The sequence below is a fragment of the Cynocephalus volans genome, chromosome 8 (assembly GCF_027409185.1).
Source record: "Cynocephalus volans isolate mCynVol1 chromosome 8, mCynVol1.pri, whole genome shotgun sequence".
NCBI classification, from domain to species: Eukaryota; Metazoa; Chordata; class Mammalia; order Dermoptera; family Cynocephalidae; genus Cynocephalus; species Cynocephalus volans.
The window spans coordinates 130,434,311-130,457,519 of record NC_084467.1 but is presented as its reverse complement, the minus strand read 5'-3'; the positions used below and the strand labels follow the sequence as shown (position 1 = coordinate 130,457,519).

At 37.1% G+C, this 23,209-nt stretch overlaps 1 protein-coding gene across 1 annotated transcript; it reads right to left on the bottom strand.

The window, feature by feature from the left end:
• Window positions 1-15,834: 15,834 nt before the first annotated feature.
• ZBTB37 (zinc finger and BTB domain containing 37) lies at window positions 15,835-23,011 on the bottom strand. Its single transcript, XM_063106956.1, has 3 exons — window positions 22,083-23,011; window positions 20,404-20,503; window positions 15,835-16,323 (listed from the first exon to the last, which is right to left on the bottom strand). The coding sequence occupies exons 1-3, from the start codon at window positions 23,009-23,011 to the stop codon at window positions 15,835-15,837; spliced, it is 1,518 nt and encodes a 505-aa protein (XP_062963026.1).
• Between the last annotated feature and the right edge of the window lie 198 nt (window positions 23,012-23,209).

The following is a 23,209-nucleotide window of genomic DNA, read 5'->3' as shown; positions in this document are numbered from 1 at the left end:
AAACAACACAGAAGTTTCTGACAATCTGGTAGCTGAGACAACAACTTAATATTATGTATTTTTTTTCCAGTGAAACTTCCAAAATCAGGGTAGGCATTTTGAACTCTTTTTCAATTTGGTTGTTTCTTTTTCCTTTTGGCAGGGAGTAGGGGTAGATTAAAAATAGATGCTATCATCTCCATACCGGTCAGCTGCCAAAAAAAAAAAACAAAAAAACAAAAACAGAAAAATGGATGTTATCATTTGTGTGTTTGTATTAAGGAATTTGGTTACTTTCACAGGGTCTGGCAAGAGTTCTCCGTCTTTCACTCTCCTCCTGAAGTAATCTGGCTTCAGGGCCAAGAACAGTCACTCTCCTTAGGAATTAAAGTGCATTTTTTTTCAGTAAAGGGGTAGGTGGGTAGGTGGTGGTTTACACTTAAATGACAATGATTAAAGGAGGGTGGGATGAGAGAAAATCCTATTCCTATGTATAGGTATTTATAATTAAGGTCATAATAAAAACAGATATTCTTAGGAAATAAGATGCACAAAGCCAGTCCAGCACCATCAGTGGTCCAAGAGTGCTATCCTGGCTCACTGACTTTTCTGAGGCATCTTTATTATTAATGGAGTAATTGCTTCAGATAAAAGACACAAATCTCAAATGTTAGTTTTTTCAAAGGGAAAAAACAGACTGGTAGGTTCTTATAATTAAAAATACTCTATCCCATTCCCTTTCAGGGATAACAACATTTTAGAAATTGATTGTCTGTTTTAATATGAATCCTCCTTGATTGGCAAGTTGTAAAAAAAGTTAGATAAGTTTGTTGCTTACAAATATTATGGTAGCCTTTAAAAACTCAGGAAGGGGCAGGTATAGGTATAGTTGATCTTTGCTATGAATCAATATCAGCTGAGCAGAGGTGAAATTTTTCCTATGATCTCTTTATCTGGTAGCTACCACCAGAATCTCATTTTCTGACTAGTTTCCTTTAAATGCTTTACTATTTCTTGGGGGAAAAACCCAAGAGTTTCCCTAGAGAAGTAAATGCTACATTATCAGCTGTACAAAGAAGTGATGGGCTCAAGATGAGAAGGGGAACTTGTCCTAGATCTGGCCTCTGAGTCCAGTGTGATCTGCTTTTCACAGTGACCAGTGGGAAGGCACAGTGCCAGGGACAGGTAGATGGGGGATAGCTGTCACCCATTGTATAAGCACCATAAAGAACAGTTGGATAGATTTCTTTCAGACTATGTCCATCTGGAGGAAATCAAATTTCTGCTACATTGACATTGCTATCTTTGAACCCTCAGCCTTCACTTCTCAGAGGCAGAGCATGAGTGGGTCCCACCCTGAAATTACAAGAAGCCAAGAAATGTAAATGCTCTTCCAATGTACTTTTCCCTTTGTTCACTTAGGCTAACATGCCAAAAATTAAGAGTTCCAATTTAAGATTTCTTACAGGGGAAGGAAGCCATTGGTTCCTAACTGAACTAGCAGATCCATTTAAGTTCTGCCACCAGATCTCAAAATAATGAAGTGGGCTAAAACTGTGAACACATATCACAGCAGATGAAAAGTTAATGGATTGAGAGAGAACACATTTCTTTTGCCTACAGTTTGGGAACACTTTTCTTTTGTTGAGGGTAGAAAGATGGGGCAGGCTGGTGAAGCTGCAGCCAGACTAGTATTTGTTTAGGTGTTTCGGAAAGGATTTCCTAGAGGTTTAAGACTTTAAAAGAACCAGCAAGCAAACCTACTAGGGCAGAACAACTTGGCTGAACTTCACAGTGCTGACAGGGAATTCCTGTTAGGAAATTTGTTTCATTCCTTGCTTAAAATATAGTACAAATTTATATGTTATATTTTACCATTACTTCCCCATCCGCCTCCTCTACTCTCGCCCAAAACCTTAAAATCCAGTGCGGTATAATTTGCATAAAGTTAACAATGTTTCACAGTACTCCACAGTTCTTCAGAATGAAAACCCTAAAGGGCTACTCTCTTTGGAGTCCCAAAGGCTATTGCTTTTCTGTTCCACCCAGTAACAGGAAGCCATCAGCAAATTTTCTAAGGCATAGCAGGCATTTTCTCTAACTGACACTGCAGCATTTACATGCTAAGCAGCCAGGACTTAATGCTACTTTAATGAAATCTACATAGTCTGATGCTAATTCAGTCCTCTGCACTAACCAGCTTTTTCCTCGACCTACTTTTCTTCTTGCATACACTACTTATTTGAAGTTCAAGTTGTCAATTATTTGTAGGCAATATATGAATAAAATTTTCTGTGGCGTCCAGAATACTCTCAGAAGAGAGACTGCTACATTTGAACTTGCTCTTAAACACAAATTTCTTTCATGAGAAGTCACTTGGTAGCTAGTTAGTTTGAATAGTGGTTCTTGCTTTTTAAGGGTAATGAAACAACTCTCCCCTCCCTATTATCATGTAGGAGGTTGCTATGTGCAGGTGATAAACTGTGAGAGCCATTAAAACATCTTTACTACCTGGGGTGAGAAGAAATGAAGATATGGAACCTCATTTGGGAATTACTGGGTTAGATCTTTGACATCTTGGAACAAAGAGGCTTAAATGATTCATTTCACATTTCAATAATATTCAGAAATATTGAAGCTTTAGGTAATTCATTTCATTCACAAAGAAACAATCAAGGAAAAGTGAAAGTCACTTGACTAGGACATCCTTTTTAGAAGAGATGCTAAAAGACAAATAATGAAATGTATCACCAACACCCCAGGCAGGATCCTTCTTTTTCTCTATAGCTTTAACAATGCCACCTATTTATTTTACAAATAGGAATCACCCTAGTACTCTATTTCAGCTAGCAGAGTTGAGAAATCTCCAAATCACATATGCAAAGGAAGAGGATTCTAGAGAACAAACTTTGAGAATGTGTTTTGCTTACTTATGCATACTTTGTATTTGGTATAGAAAGGAAACTGGGTGGACGGCAACATTAACCTCCAGAATTACTCTGAGGACAAATGGATGGTCCATTTTACCGTCTGAGCCTTGGCCCACCCTAAGCTTTAAACTGAGAGATTTATCAATACAGATATCTTAGGTTAAAGGGATCTAGGTAGAGATTACCTTGCCAAAGACCACTAAGAAATACCTAGGCGGTAATTCTCAACTCTGGCTGCACATCAGAATCTTCTAGGGAGGGCCGGCCCGTGGCTCACTCGGGAGAGTGTGGTGCTGATAACACCAAGGCCCCGGGTTCGGATCCCATATACGGATGGCCGGTTCGCTCACTGGCTGAGCGTGGTGCTGCCAACACCAAGTCAAGGGTTAAGATCCCCTTACCGGTCATCTTTAAAAAAAAAAAAAAAAAAAAAGAATCTTCTAGGGAGCTTTAATTTTTTAATTTTTATTTATTTAATTATTTTTTTAAAAGATGACCGGTAAGGGGATCTTAACCCTAGACTTGGTGTTGTCAGCACCATGCTCAGCCAGTGAGCGAACCGGCCATCCCTATATGGGATCTGAACCCGTGGCCTTGGTGTTATCAGTACCGCACTCTCCCGAGTGAGCCACAGGCCAGCCCTTTATTTTTATTTTTTTAAAAGATGATTGGTAAGGGGATCTTAACCCTTGACTTGGTGTTGTCAGCACCACGCTCACCCAGTGAGCTAACTGGCCATCTCTATACGGGATCCGAACCCGGGGCCTCGGTGTTATCAATACTACACTCTCCTGAGGGAGCCACGGGCCGGCCCCTAGGGAGCTTTTAAAGGTTGCACAGCAAACCAAATAAATGTGAATGTCTGGAGGTGGTCCCAGGCAATTTTAATGTGCAGCCGAGATGGAGAAATACTGGCCTAGGTCAATAGGAATTTAAGGCCAGTGTTCATCCAAGCCAGAAATAAGAAAGGTAAGACTCCATGGCTTCCTTCCAGATTCATGGATTTAACATGCATCAATGAAATTACCCAGGCATTTTTCACTTTATTTGCTTGCTTTTAAATAAATCACTTTGGCTGTAATAGGCAGCAACACCAACAGTTAAGTATTGATTTAGGTAAGACTGCACCTTAAGTATGTGTTATAGCAAAACATCAGGGTACTGGCATAAAACAAGACTCTGGGCATAAAGAAAACAGTAGGCCAGAGGGAAAATTTTTCCTAAGCAGGAATTAATTCCCGAGTCTAGGATATTAGCATGGCTTATAGGCTGAGAACTGTTCTACAGGTAGAAAAAAAAAATTGTTGTGGTGAATAGATTCATATGACTTTACCACCTCATCTCCTTATAGGACTTATACTGTATTTGGGCAGAAGTTACTACATCAGTTGTCACTTATGAGTAATACTTGTTCCATTACTTGGAATTTCATCTCTGTATCACTACTTGCCCTATCCAAAGTCACCAGGAAAGTAAATACTTATCAGCTAGTACCTAAAACACAGATGCCAACCTCTAAAAATCTGAAAATGGATCATTCTATCATTTTCACTCCTAACCAGAGAAAATGACAGACATTACAACCAGTCAGTGCTTTAGAATGAAAACGTGGAAAGCATTCTAGGATAAATGCTAAAGGGCCAACAGTACCTCCTTAGCTGTAAGAAATGTTTAAAAGGTAGGTCAGCTGACTTGGCTCAGTGTACTAGTGTCCAAAATAGGAAATCAGTTGAGTGCTGCAACTGAACTTTAAGATTAGGTGGTATTCCTAATGGCATTTTACTACTGAAACTGAATTTTCTGTGGCCATCTTAACTATTACAACAGTATCAGCCTTAAAAAGAAGAATATCTCTCTTTGGAGTGACTAAAAGAAAAATAGGTCATTCAAAAATCTCTATCATGCATACTTCCATGTAAGATTTGGCTGAAGGCTCATTATCAGGAAAATATGGTTAATATTCCAGTCCCCCCAAAATGGACTAAAAATGGCAATTAAAAAAGAAATTCTGGATTCAAATAAATATTTCACATCATTAAAGACTAGGGTATATCTTTAAAAACAAAGATTCTACCTCTACTGGCTACTCTTGCCAAAGAGAAGCCCGTGGATAAAAGCACTAAACCCAAGTATTCTGATACTAATTTAAGCAACAAAATAAAACATTAACATCTGCACATGACGAGAAGAATTTCAAATATTGCGCCTCTATATTTTGGGTCTGACTTTGCTTGGTATAGAAAGCTACACTCTTTCTTCAGCCAAGTGCTCAGAGGTAGAGGAGCTGAAGTGAGTGAGAAAAAGAGTGAGAAAAGAAGGGGATGGACAGTGGCTGAGAAATCCAGCCTCCTGCCCAAGGGGCTATATAGAGCAATCTTGAACATGCTCAGTCTTAAGTGGGAGGTAGGATAGTCTACACTGACTTATCTGCCTTCATTAAACACTTTTTTTTCCCTCAAATACACACAGAAACTCACATACACATAGTTGGCAACTCACGGCCGTACTGCAATTCACAGCAACAGTACGTCTATCCTAACTGCTACTTGCAATCTAAATTTTATATTAATCCCCAGGCCTTCTCAGGTAGATGCAAGCCAAGCTTATTTTTTTGAAGTCCCTCCTTTTGTCAGATGTTTAAACATATATATCGTTTTAATACCTACATCTTTTGTCTCTAAAAAACAGCTGCACTAAGTGGGTGCACTGTGTTATAACATCTTTATAAATAGAAAGTGCAAGAAATAATGTTCTCAGCCAAAATACAAAGTAACAAAAAGCTCTCATAGTCTACTATGCCAAGAATTTGATTTTTAGAATAATCATTCAGCTAACAAAATGCTCTATGCTACCAAAGTCAGTGGATGTGTACATATATTTATAAACATACATTTATGAAAAAATAGCCAAATTTCCCACAAAAGTTATTTGCACGAACTATCTTTAATATACCATTCTGTGTTCAATGCACATGCATATACAACTGAATTACATTAGTGTTATTTTTATTGAGCCAGTTTTCCAAAAAGAAAACAGGCTCCTTTTTTAAAAAAATCAAGTTACATTTTAATTATTTCTGTAAAAATATTAGAAATACCATATAAATTCTAAATATTTCTGCTATCTATCTTACAGCCATTCTAGAGGTGGACTTCAAACTTTTAGTGACCTCTGTTTGAGCATGTTGGCTTCCAGAGGAGAGACTTTTTAAGCTTTGTTCCCTGCACTGCAATTGTTTTTGCAGTGGTTCTTAAAGAACCACTATAATTAGGATTCTATTACTTTATAGGAAACTCAGTAGATCTTCAAATATGTCATAAACATCTGCTTTACGCTGTGGCTAAAAGCAGAAATTTAAGCCTTAAGGAGTTAGTACTCACTCAGGTTATGATTGGCTTGAAATGGTTTAGACTTGTAATGCTGAAAAAATAGTTTGTCAGTCTACAAGATTCTCTTTTTTCTGACTTTGTTCTCTTTTGCAATTCAAGACGACAGAACTTGAATTATTTTTTGCACAATCACCAAATGATTTCAAACTTAAGATTCATAGAAAATCTAGAGGAGGGCCCAAAAAGCTGTAATACAAAATGAGAGATAGCTCCAAATAACATCACAAAAATTTTCATTTCCTGGGGCTATTTTCAAGGGCTTTCTCCATCACAAAGGGCAGACTTTGAGATTATAGATTATAAATATATAGATTATACCACAGTGGAAATGTGGATGAAAAAGATAGTTTTAAGGCTCTTACTTTTTACTTATTAAAATTTACCCCGGGCCGACCCCGTGGCGCACTCGGGAGAGTGCAGCTCTGGGAGCGCAGCGACGCTCCCACCGCGGGTTCGGATCCTATATAGGAATGGCCGGTGCGCTCACTGGCTGAGTGCCGGTCACGAAAAAGACAAAAAAAAAAAAAATTTACCCCAATCTTTACACAATAAAATCTAACTAATCTTCATGCCTAAAAGCCTCAAACATTCCATCTTTGGTTACCAAACTACAAATGCCAAAGTCGTCGTCTTCTCTTCCCATGATTTTATAGCGCTCTAAGTTAAGTTTTTAGCCTCAATGCCCCTTTTATTTCCTCACTTATTCTTGAGGCCTCACCTAGGAACAGAGATCTCTTTACTATATGATAATTGGGGATGACCAGCAACAAGCCCTCACAGCTAGTTCTCCAGGAATCCACTACACATAGAATGGATAGTCTCAAACCTTTCTTCTCTTAGTATTGATTTGGGGATGATCATTTGTAGAGTATAATCCATTCTCTGCTCCTATTTCCTCTTAAGACAGGGACAGTCTAATTATTATGTCAGCAGGAGTTTAAATAAAGTATCCTAAATCTGACAAATTTAGCCAAAAATCAAAAAACTTCAACGACCTTTTACTTTAAATGAAAGAGGCTGGTAGCAATTGCTAAGTTTAAAAGATTAACAAGATATAAAATTGGGTGTTTTCCTGTATGGGAGGTAATAAGAATGGGATGAACCAATTCATCTTCTAGCAAAACGTTATGCTGGAGGAGGTGTGGTGAAGGTAGAGATAGGACTAAGATTGAAGGTAAAACTTTCACTATTTCAAGAATATGAAATCCATCTAGCCACCCAATAGAAACTACTATTGAAAGAGATTTGGTAGCCATATAATTCTTCCATACTATAGGAATGTTCACCTATTTGTAAACTTAAAATACAGGTGACATCTCTAATAAATCAAATTCTATTAACAGTAAGCTTTTTACTCCCTCTGGAGAATTTCTGGCTCAGCATGTACAGTTATTGTGGCTTCATAGCAAAGACAGGCAAATGTTCACAACTTGGAACACAGTACAAAACAAAAAATAGAAATTCTGTTATAAATGAAACTTGGTGGGGACACAGTAGCTAATGAAATATGCTCCAGGTATCTGTCTCATTCTCCTTCTAATGAGAAAAAATCAAAAAACCTAAAGCTACCTGTAACAGATTAACGATGGCCCCCAAATCCTTGATATGCCTTCCATAAAGTGGTAGGGTATTTCCTCTCCCCTTTAATCTAGGCCAACAATTGACTTCTTTGATGAAAAGTATGGCAGTGATTCTATGACTGTTCTGGGCCTAGCCTTTTGGAAGACTGGCATCTTCTGCCCGGCCTCTTGGAGGCCTGAGCTGTCATGTAATGAGTCTGACTACCTTGATGAAGAGTACACATGGAGAGTCCCTGAGACTACACAGGGAGGGAGAGAAGAGCCCTGCTGCTCCAGACTAGTCCAACCACATGCTGAATACCACCAGTGGACCTAAGTGAATGCTACAGAGCACAGAAGAATTGCCCAGACAAGGCCTTCCTCAATTTCTGATTCACAAAATCAAGAGATACATAAAATGGTGGTTGTTTTAAGTCTCTAAGGTTTAGTGTAGTTTGTTACACAGCAATAACTGAAACATTATTTCAATTTTTGCCTTGGTAGTAACTCATTCACTCAGTCACAATTAGACCTACCAAATAGGTGACTACTCTGAATCGGTGGGCAATGTCCTCAGAAAACATTTATCACTTAAGTCTACTAAGAGATCAACTGTATCATCTTTTGAAGAAATCTACCAATCACTTACTCTTGAATTACAAGTTCAACAGAAGTAATACTGTTACCAGCGGCTATTGTATATTTCAGTTCACACCAACTCTTTGTAAGTAAATGGAGTCAATATGATGTAGTGGAGATAGTCTGGTCTTTGGAATCAGATTGGTATATACCAGCTCTGCAATTTACCAGTTGTGTAACCTCAACTCCAGACTGTCTGGGTCAAGCTCTGTTTCAGTTTCATTCCCTCTAAAATGAGGATAGTAATAGTATCTACCCTCATAGGATTGTCTTGAGTATTAGATATTAGTTAATGTGAAGCACACAGACCTGTGCCTATGGAGTAAGCATTCAAAAAAGGTTAGTAGTACAGTTATTACCTGATAGGATTATTTTGAGGATTAACTGCAGTTATACTAGTAAAATACTTAGTATATCTACTCTGTCCTCTCTGTTTTGGTCTTTTATCTCTGTAGAGAAAAGTACAGGCCTTTTAAAAGCATACATCCCAGACTTCAACCAAGTAGGTTTAGGACTCTCAAGTATAGGAAGCCACATCTATGCTATCTCTAAAGCCAGTTTTGTTATACAAATTCCAAGCATGTTGTCTGGTACCAAAAAGCACTTAATATTTACTTAAAGAAACAGATTGTCCTATATATTACCTATCACTGAAGATGAATGTTTTCATAGAATAAGAAATGTTCCCATGAGATATTTTAAATTCTGGCATTATGGATTAATTCAGATCCTAAGATTCACAATATGTGAAATTGTGGTGTGGGCCATACGAGATGCTGAACATAAGACTCTTAACTAGATGGTGAATTCTAGCCTCTTCAACAGCACCTACTGAGTAGATATGAAAGGAGTGTTAGCATTAGAAACAGTTTTTTTCATTAACTGCTCTGCCTTTATAACTTAGTTTTGTTGTTTAAAGCTTCCACTATTAGAGATAGTGGGCTTCTTTTAACTGTGTTAAGATGGGAGGTATTTCTGTTGTATAGATAACAAGGAAGATGAGAGATATAAGAAATTTGTTTATGGGCCGGCCCGTGGCTCACTCGGGAGAGTGCGGTGCTGATAACACCAAGGCCCCGGGTTCGGATCCCATATACGGATGGCCGGTTCGCTCACTGGCTGAGCGTGGTGCTGACAACACCAAATCAAGGGTTAAGATCCCCTTACCGGTCATCTTTTTAAAAAAAAAAAAAAAAAAAAAAAAAAAAAAGAAATTTGTTTATAAATGTGCCCTCTGTAAAGATAATACTGATCTCAAGTGTTATTTGCCTTCTCAAGTCATTGCTGTGTGTAACAGTTGAGGTGAAAGATGGTCTACTTACACAACAAAACTGGATAATCTGTACAGACATTTTTCAGGTTTTGATATCACTGCCCCTATCAATAATTACATCTATTGGAATGTAACAAATTCAGATGTTTCAAAGTACTCATAATATCCAACTCTGGCTTGTCTTGACCAAGAAAGCCTACTTATTTGTAAGTAAAAAGACTGGCCCTGGGAAAAGCACCATTTTAAAAATAAGAAGATTAAAGACAGGGAGCGACTAAAAAGCAAAGAAGGAAAAAGACAGAAAATTACCAAAGAAGGCACAATGCTTGACAAACTCCATTGCTTTCAATGGATTCATATTTAAATCACATCTATTACCAAAACCTCAAATAGAGTGGGATGCAGATGATTCACTGGGGTATCTAAATCCAATTTCTTTCACTAGTCCTTCATCCCAGATTAATCAGAATCCCAGAATAATCAGAAAAGTAATACTCCAAAATCCCAAGAGCCCACTATTACTATGGAATAAGTGCTCTAAAACAAGGCAGATCTAATCTAGGCAAATATTCTGTAATCTTACAGATGAGAATTATCTATTACTCAAAGGGTATACCATATAAAACTTGCCAATATGCCATTAGAAGAAGGAAACTTTAAGAATAATACCTAGTGAAGTGGTGCCCTGTAGGAAGGCTGTCACTCATCTGAACTTTGTCTATGTTGGTAGAGCTCACAACAAAGAATCAAACTCACTGCACTGTATCAGCCTGGCCTAGTAAACTGTCCAGACAAATTTAGCTCAGAAGTCCATGTATTGTTTTCAAATGGGGAGCAACTAAATTCTCTTCTTGCAAGGATTTCTGTTTATTAATACCCCAACATTTTCCATTTTTTTCCACTCCTGGTATAAGTAAGCTATTTGAACACTAAGGGTGAACATTCACAGTTCAAATACATAATGGTCCAATACATATTTAGAAGAATTATAGACAATGAAAGAGATGAGAAGATAGGTCTACGAACTTGAAATCCTCATGTTTCATTGTTTTAAAACATCCAGGAATAAAAGGGAGGAAGATTTGGCTTTTTACTACTCCACATGGAACAGAGTGAGTTTACTTGAGGAAACTAAAATGAAGATTTATAGTACAGGGAAAGGGTACAGATTTCTAATCTAGAAAAACAGTACTTTGAAAAGAACTAAAACACTTACTCATGGCACTGGCCAGTTTGCTCAGCTGGTTAGAGTGTGGTGTTATAACACTAAGATCACTACTGGCCAGCCACCAAGATGAAAAACAAAAACTCTTATTAATAATAGAAATTGTTTTTTAATCCTAGTGGGAATAAATACAATCTTGCTATTGTTATGCAAACCAGTTCAAGTTAACTCAGAGGAATGGCAAAAACTTACTTATAAAAAACATTAATTTTTTAACGGTATTTTATGTAACATGGTACCCATTTTACCCTACATTACACGTGTGAATTATTTTAAAGAATTATCTTGTCATAACTACCATCCTAAACTTTAATTTACCTGTACCTTTAAGGCAGGGACAAATCATAAGTTCCATTCTAAATGCCTTAAAATCAATGGGAATCACGAAGAAGCACAAACAGGGTTATGAGAAGAGGATCTAGAAAATGATGGCAAACTCTTTCAAGAAACTGATGCATATGTGACAATATGAATTTAAAACATTGACCAAATTATTTATAGCAAAATGAGAGAAGTGACAAATTTGGGGGGTAATTCTTTCAGGAGTTGGCAAACTTTTTCTGTCAAGTGCCAGATAGCAAATATTTTCAAGCTTTGCAGGCCATCTGGTCTTTGTCACCAGTATTCCACTTTGCCATTATGATAGGAAAAAACCATAAACAATACCTAATTGAATAGGTATGGCCCTGTTCCAATATAATTTTCTTTACCCAAGCAGGTGGCCTTAGGATTTGGGCTGCGGGCTGTAGATTTCTGAACCCTGATCTAATTCATTAGTCCTAGGGATATACTTTGCTAAAGGGCATCCTCTCAAATTTAGGAATTTACCTGACAATTGCTTGTTGTCCCTTTTCTAAATCTTAGCAACCAAAATATTCCAATATTTTAAACTCTTTCCCCTATGGCATAAGAGCTCCATTTTCAGAGACTGAGTTCAATTAAAACTCACCAGTTATTCCTTGAACAAATAAGTACACAGAGATAAGAGGAAGGACATTTGAGGAAAAGAAAAAATAAAACACACCTGTTGATTCTGAAAAAGAAAAACTTCCAGGGTCCCAACTCCTTCCTGATTAAATGCCTTTCCACTATGATGAAGATGATCTTTGTCTTTGTTCAGTTCAATTTCCTTTCCATTATCCATTGTTTTCATTTCTTTAAATTAGATCTTCTAATCAAACAAAATGCAGTTTTCACCAGTTAAAAGAAAAACAATTAGCGTCAAAAGCTAAAACTTTCTAAGTTATTTCTTGACCAAAGATTATTCAGCTACTAAGAATGAAGCTACCTATTTCACTCTTCCAGCTCACTTCCAAACAAAGCCAAATTTCAACATGAAGTTAGGGGGAAAACAGTCTATTTCTTGGAAAACCTTGTTTCACTGATGTAGAAGGAACTGGAAACATTTTAAAATGCCAAAAAATCAAGAAAACTTTCCTTAACTACTATCTCTCTTCTTTACCAATCTTTATCCTTTATGAACCAATTTATTTTTACATATTCAAGATGAGATTTAACCTTCTAGTATAACAAAATGTTGTGGGGTAGCTTATAACTTACAAAAAATAAAATTCAACTCAGTTCAGAGGTAAATATGGTTCTGAGTAAAGAGAGAACAAGTCATTAGAAAGAGCCTTTCTGCCTAAGTACAGTGTCACTGTTCATACCAATACTATATTTTATACCAGTATCAGAGTTCAGAGAGAATAAAAGGTACATCTTAGAATGAAAGTAGATTAATATATTGCAGTCTCTCTACTTTGCTGAGAATATTGGATAACTCCTTTGCTACTAAGTGCCACACAATAAAACAGTCCCAGTGTTTGCAAATTTCATGGCATTAAAGTACTTAATAATGATTTAGCTCTCATTGCTAATGCAGTTCCCTTCACAAGGTGACATGTGCAATTTAAGATTTGGTAATCAGTTCTCAGCATCAGCTCAAGTCCATTTAGTACATCCTAAAGAGGTATCCTCAGTGCACACACCAGTACAGGTATTCACTAATGTAGATAGAACATTACTAACACCTACAACCTTACAGTGATGTTAGCTAAAAACTAGGACAATGTCACAGTGAACCTGAATAAGAATCTTGGATAGTTATTCAGAGTAATATCTCTTCTAACTAAAATGGGGAAATTGCTTTCAGAAGCTTTAATTTACTTAAAAGCTAGCCTCGCTTGAATTTTCATGAATTTCACGGCTCTGGCTTGGCCAGTTAAGAGAAGAGAACCAGCAAACATGATTGTGCTGATGTGGTCCTAGATGACCAGGAAGCAGTCTATTCACAGTATCAATACAGTAAAAACCTATTAGAAGTGAATGAAAAGGGAGGGGGGACCCACCAAACACTCACGGCATTTCCACATGAATTAGACAGTCCCTAATTCCTTTAAGATGTTTGTTGCTAACCGTGATGGAGTCTTGACAAATGCTGCAGTTTCTCGTGACAGAAATTACTGCACTTCACTTTCAGAATTTGGTAATAGTTTTAAAAGCTCTATTTCCTCACATATAAGCTAAGTAACTAACAAAGCAATAAAGAACTTTCCAGCATACTATTTCTCAAAAGTAGAATTTTTTTGGTAGGCTTAGAAGCTCTATCTAAAGCAGCATATTATGTACTTCTCACCTCCCTTATTTATTAATGTCCATTGAAAGCCTTGATTACCAGCTGAAATGTTTCCCTAAGGATTTTAGTCTAACTTCAACTCTACCTTTTCTATGCCACAGAGCATAGCCAATCCCCAGGATGACTCTAGGAGACAGTTTTTACCCTATCATGATGCTGCCCGACTACAGAGGAATATGCCTCAGTCTGTTATCTCCTAAAGAAAAAAATACAGTTTCAATGCTGCCTTTAAGGGTAGGCGCTTATCAAACGGTAGTATCATTACATTCCTATAAAAGATGCATTTCTATGCTTTTCCAGAAGAGAAAATAACCTTTCCCTGGTGATAGGGTGCAGCAGTATGTATACGTACAATTCTCAGATTACTTACAAACTACCCTTTGCATTCTAATTTCTTATCATCAAAGAAGTGACGTTCTTTTCTACCCACCTTTCCACATACCACAAAGCATTCTCAAGAAGGGAGCACATTACTAATATTCTTACAATGGCTCACCAGTGCAGGTATGACCAGCCCCCTCCCAAATCTCTATTACAATCATCTATGCTTCTGCACCAAAACAATTTCTGAAACCATTACATATTTAAATACTAAAAAAGAAAAAAAAAAAAAAATGATTAATCAAGAGAAGCTAGAGACTTTACTCTTTTCTATTTGCACTTTAAGTTGTAAGCATCTATTTGCCTGCATCCCTTAATATTCCTCTTTCTCTCTCTGCATGTAAGACAGGGCATCTAAAGCGCTACATATTTGGTAAGATTTTTCTCTCAGTGCTGGATTAAGAATCTTAAAAATACCCAGAATTACTAAAAAGGTCCCTTGAAGTTTTAAAAATCTTAGGAATGATTAAGTAACTAAACCTGATCAAAACTGATCTCTTGATCATTTATTGCAACATGATTGTGCATGATATTTTCTGGTAAGTGCCCTGTAGTATATTATTAAAAAGCAAAGCTCTTGGAGTCACCAGCAATTTGCTGATGATTGGTTTACAAATTACTAGGTTTGCAGACCGGAGACACAGACTTAAGTGAGGTTCTTCTACTGGACTGAAAATATAAACTATTACATATGTAGAAGGAAATGGAATTGTGGTTGCAATAAGAACCATACTGTTGAATTTCTTCAACCACAATGTTGCAGAAAAAAAGTGTTTAAAACTTCATATAAAAGTTACCAAATATGGAGACCTGTGGATTTAAAAAATACAATCCAGGCTCATTTCACTGGAAAGTGACATTTTTGATGTACATATTGCTGTTATGTGAAATTAGGAGCTGAAGAGACTGGATGAAACTTTGGTAGTCAGCCTAACACATTAATTCATCTGCACTAGAGCCATTTCCTAATAGTCAAGGATATATAAGCATTAGGATTTACAAATACCAGTCAGGAAGAGTTGCAATACGACTCTGTGCTGTTTGACATTTGCAAAATATAAAAGCACCTCCTTCCCTGCTTTCTTCCTCAACACAACACTCAAGACCCCAAATGTAGCAGTACCTACTGTAAACAGTTTGCTGCTCATTTCACTGCCAGTTGCCTAAAGTGCTTCAGGTGATGCTGCCCACTAGAATACTGCTCCAAGATGCCTATTTACATGAAACAATCAGGCAAAACATTAGACGTCTAGTCAAGCCAAAGATAAGGTCTAACCTTCCAAAACAAAGAACCACCAGTATTCCTTTTTCTTAAAATGTGAAAATGCACGTTCTGGCAGGGAAGGAAGAGGACAAAGTCCTCTTCCTCATCACCATCATGACTACCTCCAACTTTCTTGTGGTTGGCTGCTTCAGATGGCCAAGGATCCTGCTGCATTTTTTAGATCTCGGCACTTACAGCCACCAGGATGATATGGACCAAAGTACAGTGTTCAAAAATGACTGGTAGATAAATGACCATTTATCATTTTGTTAAAAAAAAAAAAACTGTTTTCTTATAAAGTTAACAAACCAAGGCTATTGATCCCTGAATTATAGAAAGTTGATTTGCTTGACTATTTTCCAACGTGTGAGGTGGGATGGAGGAGGGGAAGAGCCTTTAGTGCTTTTGTGTATGTTGCTGATCCTCTAGTTTGGCAACATCTTGGGAGCATCTTCTGTTCTAGTGATGTGGCATTTTGTGAATTTAAGCACCAGCCCATGGTCCTGATGCTGGCTGCTTACGGCCCAAAGGGGATGAGGGTCTGCCCCCTCCTCGATGTTTCAATCTGGACCAGTGGTGGACACAGAGCCCTGGGCAATTTCCCCAGGAGCAACTGTCTCTTCCTGTGAAGGTGACTCTTCCTCAGCTTGTCCTCGAGATGTAACAGTTGTTTCAGGGGAGATGCTGTGAGGCCCCTCCAGGGGTATACAACCAGGGTGGTTTTTGCGAAAGTGCTGATTCAAGATGGCCTGGAATGGGAAACTTTTGCCACAAACATGACAATGAAAGGGCTTGTTGCCTGTGTGCTTGCGGATATGATATTCCAGCTGATCTTTTCGGGTATACTTCTTGCCACACATGCGACAAACAAATGGTGTGATCCCCATATGAAGGCGCATGTGGCGGTCCAGGCTCCCCTTTTGATTGAAAGATTTGGCGCAGTAGATGCAGGTGAGACGGGGGTTGTACCGGAACCATCGCTCAGATACTTCCTGCTCTCGGAGATACTCCACATAGCCACTTACTCCCATCATTGCTGATTCTTCTACCTATGCCAGGTGAAGAAAATAAGCGAGAAAGAACATATATTATTAACCACACATATTAAAAGTGACTGCATCATTTTTACCTGTTACTAGGATATATGCTTATTTTTAGTGGAGAACCAAATAGGAAATTAATTACTCCCCAAAAGTAAAGATATTAACATAATAATTAAAAAAAAAACCTGAGGACACTCTATTCTATTACCATAAAAGAGTAACACAGTAAAGTTACTTTCTGGCTGACAAATTGCATATTTTTTAAACTGTGCTGAATGTACTATTTTACAGTGATAGGAGAATCTGAACCCACTTATACCACTCCTTGGATCCTATACTTGCAATTATAGTCTAGACAATCAAGTACTTAGGCAGTGCTGGCCCAACAGAACTTTCTGTGATAATGGAAATGTTCTATAATCTATGCCATCCAGTACAGTAGCCACTAGCCACATGTAGCTACTGAACATTTGTAATATGGCTAGTGCAACTGAAGAAGTGAATTTTTATTCTAATTGTTTTCAATTAATTAAAATTTTAATAGCAACATGTGACATGTGGCTACTTGCTACTATATCAGACAACACGGAATACATAATGGCAAATATATAATAAATTATGCTATGACATCATCATTCATACCCTGTTTTAATCCAGCAGTAGATAGCTTAATAAAAATGTATACAACTTGTAAGTGATAGCATTCCTTTTTATCCAAAAAATATTTTGGCGCCATACCAACATATTATTTTCATTCTAAGGACGACTCAAAGTTTAACTGACCTCAAGAGTAAGCTGGCTGAAGACATAGGTTCTTCCTATCTGAGAGCCGGGAGTGAGTAGGAATACATTACTTTCAATGAATAATTTAAAAGTGTTAGATTTATAAATGCTTTTTGTCCAAAATTATGTATTAAAATATCACCATTCAGAAATTACTTGCTGATTTTTTAGTGTGCTAACTTCTGAACTCATTATATTAAAGGAAAAAAAAAGTTTTTTAAACATGTGGGATGGAATTAAAATATTCTGAATGCATTATATTATGCATATATATATGAATGTATTATAAAGAATTTAACGATGCTGGAACCTGGGTTCAAATCTGAATTGTATTTATAGTGTTACCTTGAGCAAGTTATTTAACTACTCTATCCCTCAGTTTCTTCATCTGTAAAGTGAATAAATACTAGCACCTGCGTCACTGGTTACTTTGAGCTTTGATAGAGTTAACACACTAACGTGCTTAATGTAGCTCAATAAATGTTAGCTATTATTAAACATTCCAAACTCATATTATTTATAATCTTGAGGGTAACAATTCCCTAAAAAAACCTGCCCAACTTTAAGGAAAGTAATATCACACCAGTATTGTCCATATGTGGAAAGTAGATGCATTTTAGTAATTAGTGATCAACTATAATCACAAAAATCACACATTATTATCAATCTCATCTAAAAAATTATCATAGTAAAGTTGGAACAGAAGAGCAAATATATGAACATAAAATGTAGATTAGGTCCTTGTCAAAGGCAGTAATATATCTTTGGTAGTTTTATTTTGAATTTTAAAAAGAAGCAAGGGCAAAAATGGCTGCCTCCTGGTTTTCAATGCTACTAAGAGAGGGATCACTTCACTCCTCCCACTTGGCAATTCTCTATTAGATTATAAACTCTGTGAGCACAGGAACATTTAGCACTGCCAAATATCCAGGAATTCAACCAGTACCTGGTTCAATAACTATTTCTTAAAGAATTATTCCACATAATGAATAAATTCCATATAAATGAATGACTTCCGTATTTTTTCATTTGGGTGGCTGGCTGGTACTGATTTCCATATCTTCTAAAACAAACACCAGTCTAGATTTTCGACATGGACTTTAGAGCCTTCCATCATCCTAATCTTCAGCTACTAATCAGAGACTCAAAGAATTGAAGTAGCTTCAAAAAATCATCTGACTTGATGCATTAATGTTATTTAAAGATTTCCAAAAATAGGGATTTCACAAGCAACTAAATACCCTCTTATTTAGCAGATGCCTATTTATTGAGCATCTACTTAATAATCTTAGTTATTCAGAATTACTTAGAGATAAAACAACTCCTTTTACTCAAACTCCTGATAAGACAATGTCAGAGATAGAAAGGTTAGAAAACACGGTCTCTGCTCTCAAGGAGATTCTCATTTAAAGGAGTCACGAAATTAATGCAAATAAGAGAACAACTTACATGAGTCAGTGGAGAATTACAAAAAATTATATTGCACTATCTGTAAATGTTATAATATTGGTTAAAGAAGGAAAGATCAAAGAGGACTGCGCTAGTTAGGACAGATGTAACTAGGAGTTGGGCCTTGGGTGGGCCCAGACACCTGAGAAGAATGAGACATCTCAGACTCAAGATACAGAGAAAGGAATAAATTTGATGTGGTTCTGACACACAGAGAAAGTCTACCTATTTGAGACAGTTAATGAATGCTGATAAATGGTAGGTAAAATGCTGGTAAAAGTTGGGTTATAAAGATTATAAATTACTTGGAAAATTACGCCAAGTATTTTAATCTTCGTGTGGTTAAAAAAAAATAGCTGCAGAATTTTTTTTTTTAGTAAAGGAGTGACTTCCGGTTTAATCACCTCCATAATCAGGAAGTTCTTCAAGTTTATCTAAAGTCTTTCTTACTGTAATGTAAGTCCTTGCTTTGTTTTGGTTCTCTGTGGCAAGGGAAAAGAACTCGTGAGTAGATTCACTATAATAAACTATCATACCTGTAAAGGCGTGTATATCACCTTTAATATCATCTCCAGAGAATACAAATATTACTTATTTCCTATTTCTTTATAGCTGTACCTTTTGCTTCAGCCAGGTAAACGCTCTTGCAGAATTCCAATTCTTATCCTGTCTACTTATGGAATAAATTATCTCTTCCTAATTTCTTTAAAAACTGCACTTAAAAGCTCCTTAACACTTTCCTTAAGTGGATATTGATTCCAGTAACTGCCTTTTAAGCATTCCTACTGTTACTGAAGTCTATATTATATAAATATATGATCTCATATATTTGTTAGTCTACCTTATCTCCCCATTAAATTGTAAGGTCTGTCTCATTACTGTATTTATTTACATAATAGTCACCTTTGGTATTGTTACCACACTGATTTTGAGAGATGGGGAGAAAAAGGGCCCTAATTTTATCAGTAAACTTACTTTTCCTCCAAGCTCCTACATTTTCTCAAGCACCTTATCAAAACTTAAAAGTATAGTTTGTAACAACATCTTGCTGCTATTAATATACCACATACACAAAAAACACCCAGTGGTTTAGATAAAAATTAAATAAGATACTATCAGTATAATGCAGAGGCTAAAAAAATTAGCTATGCAATCTTAATCTACCAGTGTTTCCTTTTTAAAAGCAAAAGTGTTTACAATTTATCATGTTCTACTTGGTGAGTTCACCACCTTTTTAAAAATCAATCTTCGATGATATAGACCTGTGAGAAAAATCAAACATATCAACCAACTACTTATCCTAGTTGCTAAGGAGAGTTGCAAAGAAAACAAAAGAAAGACATCAATTCCTGTCCTTTCTAGAACATTTTAGTATAACAAAAGACTCAGGAAGAAAATAAGATACAAGCATACAAAACAGCAAACAAACAAAATGCATAAGCAATTTGTTTACAAATACATAATATATAAATTAGTAACTATGTATACATATATACTGTTACACCCCCACATATATAAAATCAGACTCTTTCCATTCCAGGTCCTAAATTACCTTCATGTAGTTTTCAGGGATTATTTTTTATTATTCTCAGGTCTACAGACTGGTTCCTACAATCAGGAAAGAGTTCCACAATCTTGTTATCTTTTTCTACTTCTCAAACTCTGCTGACACCAAAAGCGTATTTCCTCCATGCTCACAAGCAAGAATAAAGAAAAAGTAATCAAATATAGTATTTCTTTAACAGGGCCACTGTTATTTCTCCTACATTTTTCCTTTCTTATTCATTATATTCTGTTTATATACAGCGGCGATTCTTCCAACCACTACAGAAATCCTAAATCCACACTACATACCTGGGAGCTAGGTTGCTTAGGCTCATCCATTCTCCCAGGAGACTCACTTCTGGCTCTGTGTCTCTCTGTCAAGGCAACCACACTGCCGGAGGGGCTAAATCTGTCGGAAGAGGAGCATAAAGGGGACTAATAGAAAAGTAGTCTTAAAGAACTTAAATAATGGTGATGTCTCCCCTCTTTATCCTATGCCTGAGGAAGGGGGAACAAACCCAAACAACAGATAACTGAGAAATATTTTCACCAAGTCAATATAGGATCTGATTTAAAAAAAGATAAGGCTTGCCCTAGTAAATTTAAGAAATACAAAATTACATAGCAGACAGACCATATGAGCTAGTGAAGCTAAAGTTAAATATAACCTTTCTATCCTTACATAAGTACTGAGAGACCATAAAATAATAAATTAAAACTGGGTCTATAATTTTGTTTCTTCTATGTAACTATTAGGTTTTGATTGTTCCTTTCCCCAGTTCCCATAATAACCTGTTATATATTTCAGACTGTTGATATAGATTGTGGAGATTAAAAATCTTTGCATTTATTACTTCTGATCCAGTTCTAACATAGGGGGACAATAAGTTATGTGCTCAAGAATATTTTAACTATTAAGGACACAAGAAGGAAAATACTGAAATCAAGATCACCTGAAGTGGATACAGCATGTATTACCTGAACGTCCACAATACATGTCTCTCAAGACCAGCTATAAATCAAAAGAATAGCTCCTTTAGTTCCCATTGCTCATATGGCCAATACTAATTTATTTTTAAGGGGGAAAATAACAAATATTACCAATCTAAATTAGTAATATTTCTTTGAATTGAGACTTACTTTCAACTGAATTATACTAAAACTAGTGCTTTGCACCAAAAAGAAATGTTCCGACAAATAGTGTATTAGAAAGAGAAAAGTGAGGCACTGGTAGAAAAAAAAGGACACTTTCAGGCCCGTGGTAGCAGCAGTCATCCATGAAAGAAAACAGGGAAGATATAATCAAATGACAAGTGAAAGAAGAAATGAAAAACATCCAAGAAGCTTTTCTTTGGAATTACTGTGTTTACACTAATTTGAAAAACATAATCACTGCTGGTACCATACTTCCTCTAATTTGGTAGGTGGGGGCAAAGAAAAGTAAACAGTGCTAAAAAGGAAAGTGAAACTCCCCAAAGCCACCTACTTGTGTGAAAACATACCAAGGAAGGGCAATGCTGCCAGATTCCCAGCTGATGATCAGCTCCCTGCCTGGAATGCCAGAAGCCCTGGCAATTACTGATCCTAGTGTGGCTGCAGATGCTATTCTGATTCATGGAAGTGTCTAACTTTACCATAGTTCTCACAGCTTTGTGAGTACTTCAGGACTGGGAGCTTCCTGCTTTAAAAAAATAAGAATGCAAGTCTTTTGGCATACCTCCAGTTTCCCCAAATAACTTATTTTGGCTAAGAACATCAGGTAAGGGCTGGCCAGTTAGCTCACTTGGTTAGAGCATGGGGCTGATAACACCAAGATCAAGAGTTTGGATTCTCTTACTAGCCAGCTGCCAAAAAACAAACAAACAAAAAACAAACCATAAACACATAAAAACATCAGGTAAGGAAGATGCTCTCTGTACTACACAGAGGACCCACTTTAGTGATGTCTGCACAAGAGCCATTAGATGGAAAAACAAAACAAAACTTACCTGTCAACTTCACTGCTTGTTGGCCGAGCCACCTTGGCTCCCGAAGACCCTAAAGTGTAATTTTCCTGTCCTACAGAACCATGGCCTGTGGTGTCAATCACCATGGCTGTGACTTCCTCTGCACTACTTCCATCTTCTCCAGAAGGCTGATTCTCAGGCCCAAGCCATTCCTCCAGATTTTCAGTTTTGATGTGTACTGCTCCAAGAACCCTAACTTCATCATCACTCCGGCCCCCCCGGTCTGCTACTCCTGTCTCCACATACCACTGTCCTGCTCGGTTGATCCGAAGAATGGGCTCCCGGCTCTCTACATCAGAACTCTGTTCAATTATCTGAGGGCTGGTGGACTCCTCAGGAGGACTTAGCTCTCTGATATCTAGCACAGCACTAACCTGACCTCGCCAGTTTCCCTTTGGGTTATTATGTCGTGGGCTAAGGGAGCGGTTTAGATTTGGTGTAACCCTGTGAGACTCTGGAGGTCTCTCTTGATGCTTTGTCCTTGTTTGACTTAATTCTGCTTCAACCTCAGCCACATTAATTTTGAAATGGATACCCTCCAGGATTTGTGTACATTTGTCTATAATATGTTGCATCTGCAGAAAACTAGCAGCTGTTAGGTAGCTGATGATATCTGCCAGTTGGAGGCATATCCGCCCTGTATAACAGAAAGAAAGGAGCTGTTCAAAAACAGTCGGGTTCTTGATGACTGAAATGGAGACAGTACTCATTTCATTCAAGGACATGTGATCCCGAAAATAGGGGGAGCTGGCAGCCAGTACCACTTTGTGAGCCCGAAAAGCTTGTCCTTGCACGTTGACCACAATATCACAGAGTCGGCCCTGCATGCGTAGCTGGTTTAGATGGCTCAGGACAGAGTTGCTGAAATCAGGAATCTCCAATTGTATGTTCCCACCTTTCTCCATGGTCATGCCTGATAGTGTAGGCAGGCATTCAACCCTGCTGAAAGAAGAAACCATAGTCTCATTAATAATTATAATTTTATTCCCCTGATGCATTCCAGTTCAAACATATTTAAAAATATTATTTGGTAAGATTTCAAAATCTTCAAGTAAAGAGATACCTTTCTTACGTTTAGATTTGGAAACAGAATTACGAACAGGTTTTTT